The following is a 10,883-nucleotide window of genomic DNA, read 5'->3' on the forward strand; positions in this document are numbered from 1 at the left end:
GCGCATGCGCACTTCGATCCTGTATTCTTTAACACGTACGGCAAAAAGCACAAATCTGCTGTGCCTTTTGACGTAAATATGTTATGCCCGTAATCATCTCCGTTCCGTATCAGACATGGACCAATTAAAATCAAGATATTCCTGGACATTTGCGTAGCTGACGTCATTACATCACAGCTAGCGTAGCCTACATGCCTAATCCCCGCCAAAATCAAAATGACAGCACCGGCTGTAATCACGGAATTAAGAAATTTTTCCAAGCTCGATTTTAATTCCAAATAGGAGTTAATTGCAAGAGGGAGGTCTACGCCAGCCTTAGATGGACTAGTACAGCAAAAGGGCCCAAAAATTATCCGATCATTTCAAACTGATGTGGCTGTGCGCTTGTGTGTGTGTGTGTGTGCGTGAGAGAGAGAGCGAGAGAGAGAGAGTACACTATATACATCCTGATTTGTACATTTCTTGATATGCCGCGCTTGTGCGTAACGTTCACTGTTTACACGCTTGTGTGTGTGTGTGCGTGAGAGAGAGAGAGAGTACACTATATACATCCTGATTTGTACATTTCTTGATATGTCGCGCTTGTGCGTAACGTTCACTGTTATTACGTATTATTAGCTTAAACAATAAATCAGGTAATCTGGCTTTCATAACTCAGTGCCTAGCCTCTTTAAGACATCACCGCACGTCACTGATAACCTTAACACCTACAGTTGTGGCCAAAAATATTGGCACCCTTGGTAAATAAGAGCAATTAACGCTGTGAAAAATATGTCTTTATTGTTTATCCTTTTGATCTTTCATTCAAAATATTAACAAAATTCGAACCTTTATTCGACATTTCATAATTAAGTAAAATTCTCCAAAACACGTTGGCCACAGTTATTGGCACCCCCGGAAATTCTTATGAGTATAATATATCTGAAGTATTCCCATTCATATTTTGCATTTTTTAGTATAGGCTACCTGGGTTATAGGAACATGAGACTGTTCAGCCATGACTTTCTTTTTCAGAGGGGTATATAAATGAAGTAACAAATAAGCCAAATTACGTTAATCATCAATCACAGTTGGTAAGACCAAAGAATAAAGTTATGATGTGTGGTAAAAGGTTGTTGAGCTTAAAAAAAAATGTGAAGTGGCTAAAAGAAAATAGCCAAAGCAATGAAATTGCCCATTTCCACCATCAGGGCAATAACTAAGATGTTCCAATCAGCTGGAGATGTTAAGAATCAGCCTGGAAAAGGACGCATGCCTATATTGTCTCCACGCATGGCAAGGAGGATGGTTTGAGTGGTCAAACATTCTCCAAGGATCACAGCTGCAGAATTGCTGGAATTATTTAGGTCTTGGGGTCAGAAAGTCTTTAAACTGAAATCAGAAGTCACCTACATCACAAGTAGTTTGGGAGGGTTTCAAGAAAAAAGCCTCTGCTCTCATGCAACAACAAACTCAAGCATCTTCAGTTTGATAGACACTATTGGATCTTCAAATAGGAGCGAGTTCTATGGTCAGATGAAACAAAAATAGAGCTTTTTTGCAGCAAACACCAGAGATGGGTTTGGCGCACACAGAGAGGTAGCCATATGGAAAAGTACCCCATGCCCACGATTAAATATGGTGCTGGATCTTTAATGTTGTGGGGCAGTTTTTATGCCAGAGGTCCTAGGCATCTTGTTCTGTCTCTGCCAGAAAGCTTAAAATGGGCTATGGTTAGATCTTCCAGCAGGACAATGATCCAAAGTACACATAAAAATCAACACAAATACAGTTCACTGACCTCAAAATCAAGGTTATGTCATGGCCATCCCAGTCCCCTGTCCTGAACTCCATAGAAAACCTGTGGGGTGAACTGAAGAGGAGAATCCAACAGTGTGGACCTCAACATTTGAAGGATCTGGAGAGATTCTGTATGGAAGAATGGTCTCAGATCACTAGCCAGGTGTTCTCCAACCTCATTATGATTATAGGAGAAGACTGGAGCTGTTATCTTGGCAAAGGGAGGTTGCACAAATTATTGAAAAAAAAAGGGTGCCAATAACTGTGCCACACATATGTTTACAAAATTATTTGTTTTTTGATAAAACTTGTGTTTTGTTTAAAAAAAAAATTATATCCATTAGTGGATATATCATTTTTTTATATTTTGATTGAAAGATCAAAACGATAAACAATAAAGACATATTTTTCACAGCCTTAATTCATATTTACCAAGGGTGCCAATATTTTTCACAATCACAACTCTAATGTTCCTTTGGCCCTGCATGTACACTCTCTCGCTGTACATATATGTAATTTAATTATACCATTTATGCTAGTTAATAAAACACACCAAATTCAAACATGATTAAATTAAATAAATGCTTATTTTATACTATAGGGATAGTTCACCCAAAAATGAAAATTCTCTCATCATTTACTCCCCCTCCCATCCCAGACGTATATGACTTTCTTTCTTCTGCTGAACACAAATGAAGATTTTTAGAAGAATATCTCAGCTCTGAAGGTCCATATAATGCAAGTGAATGGTGCCCAGAACTTGGAAGGCCCCAAAAACATATAAAGGCAGCATAAAAGTAATCCATAGATCTCCAGTGGTTTAATCCATATCTTCAGAAGAAATTTGATAGGTGTGGTTGAGAATCTCAATATTTAAGTCCTTTTTCACTATAAATTCTCCTCCCTGCCCAGTAGGTGGTGATATGCACAAAGAATGTGACTCACCAAAAACAAAAGAAGAACAATGTGGAGGTGAAAGTGAAAGTGGATATTTATAGTATGAACCATCCCTTTAAACAAAATACACTCCAAAACATTTGTGCATTTTAGATGTGACACAAGGGGGAGCTGAGACCAGTATGTCTCTTTCTTGTTATTCTTTCTTCTTAAAGGTGTACACAGTAATTTTGTCTTGGACATGCACTAACACATAGGGGTGTGGATGTAGCATATTTCAAACACAATAGTTTTCAGTTACAGATGCCATTGCAGATATTCATTTTCACAGTAAGCATGGGTTCATTTAAATGGGTCATGACATGAATCAAATTTCCTTGATCTTTTGAGTTTTGACATATGCTGCCTGTCCAAAAAAAAGCTGTAATTTGGATTTAAATAAGCAGATACTTAAGAGCATATGATTGGATCATTATTATAATTATTTAGCTGGCAAAAATTATTTTAATCCTAACTGATGCAGTTTGTAGCTTCTTATTTCTTAATCAGTCATGTTGGAAGACGTATCCCTTGGCAGTGTAAAATATGTTACTGTGTCAGAAGGGGCAAATTATTGGCCAGCATCAAGCAAAATAAACAACTAAGGAGATTGCTTAAATCACTGGAATTGGGTTAAGAACTTTCCAACGCACTATTAAAACCTGGAAGGATAGTGGTGAACCATCAGCTTCACGGAAGAAATGTGGTCAGACAAAATCTTGAATGATCATGATCGGAGACCACTAAAACACTTGGTAAAGTCACATAGCAAAAAATCGACAGTAGAACTCAAGTCTATGTTTAATAGGGAAAGCAAGAGCATTTCCACATGCACAGCGCGACGAGAACTTACAGGACTGGGACTAAACTGCTGTGTGGCCACAAGAAAGCCACTTGTAAGTTAAGCTATACTTAAATTTGCTAGGGAGCATAAAAATTGAACTGTGGAACAATGGAAAAGATCATGTGGTCTGAGGAGTCCAGATTTAACCTATCCAAAGTGATGGGCACGTCAGGGTAAGAAGGGAAGCGCATGAACGATGCACCCATCTTGCATAGTGCCAAGGTACAAGCCTCTGGAGGGGGACTTATGATCTGGGGCTGCTTCAGTTGGTCAGGTCTAGACTCAACAAAGTCAGCTGACTACCTGAATGTACTGAATGACCAGGTTATCCCATCAGTGGATTTTTCTTCCCTGATGATACGGGCATATTCCAGGATGACAATGCCAAGATTGATTGGGCTCAAATTGTGAAAGAGTGGTTCAGGGAGCATGAGGAATCATTTTCACACATGAATTGGCCACCACAGAGTCCTGACCTTAATCCCATTGAAAGTCTTTGGGATGTGCTGGAGAAGATTTCACAGAGTGGTTCGACTCTCCTGTCATCAATATAAGACAAAAATTAATGCAACTCTGGATGGAAATAAATGTTGTGACATTGCATAAGGTTGTCGAAACAATGCCATGAGGAACGTGCGCCTTAATCAAAGCTAAAGGCAGTCCAACGAAATATTAAAGTGTGTGACTTTTTTATGGCCAGGCTGTGTATAAGAGGTCATTGTACTATAAAAACATACTGTAAGTTTCAGAACTGAAAACTTCCTTGTTTGGAATTTGTGGAACTTGTGACACCACAAGGACCAAATACATCTGCAAATGAAATGCCTATTTTCTGTCATTGCACCCTTGACCCTGCCCACTGGTGCTCAGAGTCAGAGAGATGGGCCTGTCATGGGAGATTCATCCTAAGTGGCACATGTCTGGATTTAAATGTTTTTCTTCATAAATGTACACATCTTTGACCATTATCATACATCTCATGCCGTTTTTAAAAGATAACTAGTTATAACTCTAAAAGTTATAGTTAAGTTGCTGTTGTGGTGTTTTGAAGGCGTCCTGGACTGTTTTTGCACCCATTGGTGCTATTTTTAATTGTTGGTCTTCTGTAAAAAGATTGATTGTTTCAATGCATTTCAGGCGATATACGCCACAATTTAAAAGCTGTACAAGCCCAACTTTTAAAAATGCCTCTCATTCTGCTTCTGCCATTGACTTGGGGAAGCACATGCAGTTCTGTTTGTAAACAAACCATGAAAACTGTATGATGTGAAAACCAGCATCTCTGCTTTGGCCTGTTGAAGCCAGTTAAAGCACCCAACATCTCCATGGATTGTACAATGTTTGTGTATTCAGAATATTTTAGTGTGGATTGCTTGTGAAATTGTCACAATATGATTCAAGAATTGCAAAGAACTGTAATTGAAAGACGGGGCAGTTAAAATTGGACTATTGGACGTTTGATAATTTATGGTGCTGCTTGAGTGAACAGTTTTATACATTCAGATGAAATGTGAAATGTAGTTTTACAATTTTCTTTGGATTGAGTATAAAAAATAGCTGTATTGGAAGGGCTGCATGATGTTAGCCAATCATAACACTGGGCGTTCATGCTAAAGTCTTAAAGGGTCAGACAACTTAAAACCGAGCGTTTCAGACAGAGGGCCAGAGACAGGGTGGAAAGTTATTATTTATGAATACATTATGACTGTTTGGTGCAAAAAAAAAACTTTACTAAGATTATAAGTGTACCTCAGGGAAGATAATACAATTATAAAAAAAAGAGTATGTCATGACCCCTGTAATCCATGAGTGACAGTGTCGAATCACAGGACGGTTACTGAGATTAATTAGTAGTATTCAGCTGGTCACGTGATTCAAACATGGCAGCCTCCATGTGCAGACCCTCTAGAATAAAACAGCTTTTGTAATGTTAATGATATGACTGGAGTCTTTATTTTAATGTGAGTGCTCATGATTTTATACATGTTTCAAAATTACTATTCAATTCTTTTAATGTAAAACTTATTAAATGAGGGCAAAATTACTGAGTGCACCTTTAAGCATTACATTTTGTGCAGAATGACTTCAGTGACAGTCCTAATTTAGAAGCTAGTAGAAAGTAACAGATTGTGTTCAAGAATTACCTCCTTGCATTTGTATCAAGAATGTAGCCAAACGTTATTGTCTCATGTAATAGATTTATCTAAAGTTTAGTTCTGAAATACTTAGCAAGGCACTTTTTTATAAATGGCTGTGGGGCAAATTGAGTCAGATCATGCTCTGAGTTGAGGAAATAGTTGTTACCACCAATTAATAATCTCTGTCATGTGCTTCTTACAGGATTTAGGGTTTTGCAGTAGAGCACTGACCCCCACCCTAACCCCATTAATTGTTTTGGACGGGGTTCATTCCAAGTTATATAAACTAGTAAGCACATGGCCATAAACTCATAATAATGAGTGCAACAACTGGATTGCTTCAGAAGACATTGATTTAAAAATCTTATGGATTACTTTTACGCTGCCTTTATGTGCTTTTTGGAGCTTTTGGAGTTCTGGTCACCATTCACTTGCATTGTATGGACTTACAGAGATAAAATATTCTTCTAAAAATCTTTGTTTATGTTCAGCAGAAGGAAGAAAGTCATTCACATCTGGGATGGCATGAGGATGAGTAACTGATGAGAGAGTTTTCATTTTTGGATGAACTATCCCTTTAATGCTGAGATCCTGATTGGATAGGAAATTATATCTATGATCTAATCTACTGTCTACTATCTAATATATATCTTTGTTGTATAAAATACATTTTCAGGTAGCGACAGCTAAACAAATTATATTATTTTTTACAGCCATTTGTAAATGTTGTACAATACCAATATGTTGTACATAAAACAACATGAGAAAAACAATAGATCAGACAATGTGATATTCTTAATATTTTGTACCAAAGTAAAGTAATCTTACAACCAAATGCAGAAAACCCCTCACATTGAAATGGGGCTTAGGGGCACTATAAAAAAAATTAATCTGCAGGAGCACTGACAAAAACAAACCCTCCTTTGCTTAAAATTTCTTCGATGTTCCGCATTCATTTACAGTAAGAGAAGATACCTCCACCTCATAAAGGGCAGACTGCAGGGAATGCCGATTAGTCTCACTTGGACAACTGATGCATTTGTTTAAGTTTAGTTATAGATCTTTTTTGTAATCTTTTATTTTTTTATTTTCTCAAAATCTGTAGAACAATGTGATTAAATCAGAATTTCCTCTCTATTTAAATTCCATTTTTATTTTTATATTTATCCCACTGTTAAAACATTACGCTGTGTAGTAACTCCTTGGAAACTTCCTCCTATATGATGACATTAGCTCACTTAAAACTATTTTGTGTGTGTGTGTGTGTGTGTGTGTGGTTTAGTAGTTTCCCAGAAAGCAAACAACCTCAACTAAAATGATTATTTGAATGAGAAATGTATGAATGTTACCTTGCTATCTGAGTTTTCGCATGGAATTGTGTGAAAACAAAAGAATAAATGGCAATACAATTTTCAATACTTGGTCACTCTGATGATGTAAATGCTACATTGTAACCATTTTTATATTTTCAAATAATTAAGGAAGTAGGATATATGGTAATTATTAGGAAGCAAATGTCAGAACAAATGTCAAAGTCCTCTTTTTCCTTGGCATCTCCGTTAATAATGCATACAGTGATTAGAGTCTAAAAACTTAAAAGTTTGATGCCTGGTGGTCTAAAATGCACAATGTCATTGGCTATTTAAAATGTATGCTGTTAACTCAAAATTGTCTTCACAATCATTATATAGATATATATATTAGGGCTGTCAAGTGATTAACATTTTTAATCGAATTAATTACATGGTGTCCCAATTAATTTATCGATTGCATTTAATCGCATATACAAATATTTGCAAATATTTCCCTCATATAATAATAATTCAATGTTGAAATAATTATACATAGTTATATTTAAAATATATATATATATATATATATATATATATATATATATATATATATATATATATAAAGATAATTAAAATGCATTAAATCAAATCACTTTATTGTCACACTACTGTGTACACAAGTGCAACAGTAGGTGAAAGTCTTGACATTACATTCTTGAGGCAGAAGAGTTAATCATTGATAAGACAACACAAAAAGTGGCTTTAGAATACAATGTATTGTTTACTACCATATTATTGATCATAATCCAATCATTGGCATACAGTTCACAGCAATCCATTTCACAAGTGAATTTGTCAATCAGTTCGAGATTTATTATGAGGACTTATTTAAGGACCGTCAATTTACACCTGCGTCAGACATGCTTGTGTAGCTTCTCGGCATTGCATCATAAACATAAAATGTTTAGTTCACTGTTTCAAGTTAAATAAAGTTTAATACTTAGAACACATCTTGAGATCCCTTAAAGTTCGAATTTGCGCTCCATCAAGTGTTTTGAATACAAGAACGTAACGCATGTCTGAGTTGTTTGTCTGCTGGATGGTTGTTTTCTTCACTGTATAAACTGTGCATTGCCACACAGCTGAAACTTCAATTACTGCCCTCTGGAGTAAACAGGTGGTACTACAACCTTGCATTTCTCAGGAATCTTCCTTATTACAATCCGGGGGCATTGCGATTACTTGCGTACCTTTTTTAACGCGTTATTTGTAATAAATTTAATCGCACTGAATTAACGTGTTAAATCGACAGCCCTAATACATATATATATATATATATATATATATATATATATATATATATATATATATATATATATATATATATGTATATCATTTCTGATAGACATTTAAATCAGTTGGATGTGTTGAAATCTACAACATCACAAGTATAACACCTTGTTCAAACATTTGGTGAAGTGCATGGACAACTTTAATAAAACAGCAAAAACAAAAACAGTTTACAACTGAAAATAACAAAACATACATTACGCCCTAATAAATAATGTTTAAATAAATTAAATAACTTAAATAATAATAAATAATTATTCCTTTATTCAATGACTGTAACTGACCTGTTACTGTTTGCTTATTATTTTGACAAAATGTAGTTGAAAACTCGATTTATTGTTATGGCTCGAAGGTGGAAGCCTTTTAAGACTTTGCACAGCTGCAGTCGTTCTTGAAAAGATTTTTGATGATCCATGGACACCTGTAAAAATAGATAATCAAACTTACGCATGGCAGGATCACAGAGGTCAAAGAATGTAATGGAAACAAAGAATGTAATGGAAACAAAGAATGTAATGGAAACATAATGTGTCTAAATTGTCAACAAAGATAACCTATTATACCTTGAGCGGAGAGTTGTCCACCTTAGAGACAGAAAAACAGTCCTGTAAAAACATTTTTAAAAAGAAAGAAAATGGACAGTGAGTGAAATGAGTCCTCTAGTCTGAAAGCCATTTGTTATTGTTTCATTGCCTTAATGTACCTGCATGAGGTCATCGATGCTCCTAACAACCGTTTTGGTGAGCTCTGGGTTAGAGTATGCTGTAAATGTTTCCTGATAGTAGCGAAGATCTTCTAAAATTCTCAGTAGACATTCATTCTGCAAAAATATATGGCAGCATATGTCAACGGAACAGGCAAAAGACATTGCCAATAAAAAAATAATATGGAAAATGGATAGTAAAATTACCTCATCGATATTTAGGGCAGTTGTGTGAGCACAGTCTGAGTTCTGTTGAATGAAGTACAAATAATAAGTGTCAAAATTTTTATTTTGTTATCAAGAATGAACCGTGATCAAGAAAGGAGAGTAGTAATTATTATTTTGATTACAATGGCTATTTATAACAAAATATAATGAATATAACAACAGCATATAAACATACACTCACTGTCCACTTTTTTAGATACACTTGTACACTATACTTATTCATGCTATTATCTAATCAACCAATCGTATGGCAGCAGTTCAGTGCATAAAATCATGCAGATTATTAATGATCCTAATGAAGTGCTCAATGAGTGCATGTCTAAAAATATCAAATAAACAAAACAAAAAATATAGAAACTAAAGCATGAGCCCGTTAATTTTAGGCAGTTAGGTATAATTCTTAAGCATTCCTTTTAAATATAGGCAACCTATATCTAAACAGGTATTCAATATACAGGTACATCCAACAAGAAGTTGAATTTTCTTAAAGCCTTATACTTTCTAGCAATTTTACTACATTTCATTTGAGACATTTTAACACAAAATAGTCTCTCTCCTGCACGATTAAGCTTTCAAAATGTTTGATTAAGCCATCTACTATACTGTGTTTGACCAAGATATTGAAAAAATGAGGTTATAGGATTTACACAAAGTAAGTTCACAGTTATTTCTTACAATCTCTTCATAATCATAGACATTTAACTTCCATGTGTACTCAACATAAATAGTACAACAATAAAACTTTAGTCCCAATTTTCTGCCTCTCATCTCTTACCTGTTGTATGCACGCTGACACTGTTTGCGCCCTGAGGTGCACTTCTGCGTTTTGCTTGGAACAGGTAAACCCGCTGAAAAGATGATCCTGTAAGTGACAACAAATGTTAGACTTCAAACCACTTGTGCATAGACCTATATGTGCTGATGTATTATTGAATGACGCTGACCATCGCGAGCGCTTCTGACACGTTCCAGAGCAAAGAGCGCGCGAGCACATTGCATGTTCCTGTGAGGCGCAACGGTGAGTCACGCGCTTTGACAGGACCGGCGATGCCACGCTGCCACACCGCACAGCAGAGCACGGCGACTGCCAAATCTGTCACAAAACATCACATATTCAACAGATTTTCTATTAAAATGATCGATATTTTGACATTAAGGCACTCCTTAGAAATCACTGAGCTAGTCAGTCTTTAGAAATGAACTGAAAGCTGAGGGTTGAATTGAATGGATCAGAGTAAGAGTCATTAAAAATCGTAAGAAAAACAATACTTACAATTAGAGACACTGGACAGCATTGCTGCTTCAATTGCACGGACTGTTGCGAATTCTGATGCTCATGTTTAGGATTTGCCCTTTTAAATACATCCTTCTGGAGATATGGGAGTTTCCTTTCAAAAGATTAACTAAAATGAAAATAACCCACTCCCCGTGTGTTTTGTAATTTCCATGGTACAGATATTGAATTCTGAAATTTGAGGACACATTGCTTGCATAAATGGAATTAACGTACGTTTCGATTTACATGGACAAACTTCACACATAGTGCGTGTAGCTAAAGGATGATAATCTTGAACCTCTGGTAAACCCCTTTCACTGTCACTTTCATCCAGTAT

The 10,883-nt window shown here is 35.8% G+C and overlaps 1 protein-coding gene across 1 annotated transcript; it reads right to left on the bottom strand.

Moving 5' to 3' along the window:
* Positions 1-8,640: 8,640 nt before the first annotated feature.
* On the bottom strand, positions 8,641-10,565 carry zmp:0000001127 (uncharacterized). The gene is made up of 7 exons (XM_052134917.1): positions 10,544-10,565; positions 10,215-10,363; positions 10,046-10,132; positions 9,250-9,291; positions 9,043-9,159; positions 8,903-8,944; positions 8,641-8,760 (listed from the first exon to the last, which is right to left on the bottom strand). The coding sequence occupies exons 1-7, from the start codon at positions 10,563-10,565 to the stop codon at positions 8,641-8,643; spliced, it is 579 nt and encodes a 192-aa protein (XP_051990877.1).
* Positions 10,566-10,883: the final 318 nt, after the last annotated feature.

Source organism: Xyrauchen texanus, chromosome 9 (genome assembly GCF_025860055.1).
Source record: "Xyrauchen texanus isolate HMW12.3.18 chromosome 9, RBS_HiC_50CHRs, whole genome shotgun sequence".
In the NCBI taxonomy this organism is placed as follows: Eukaryota; Metazoa; Chordata; class Actinopteri; order Cypriniformes; family Catostomidae; genus Xyrauchen; species Xyrauchen texanus.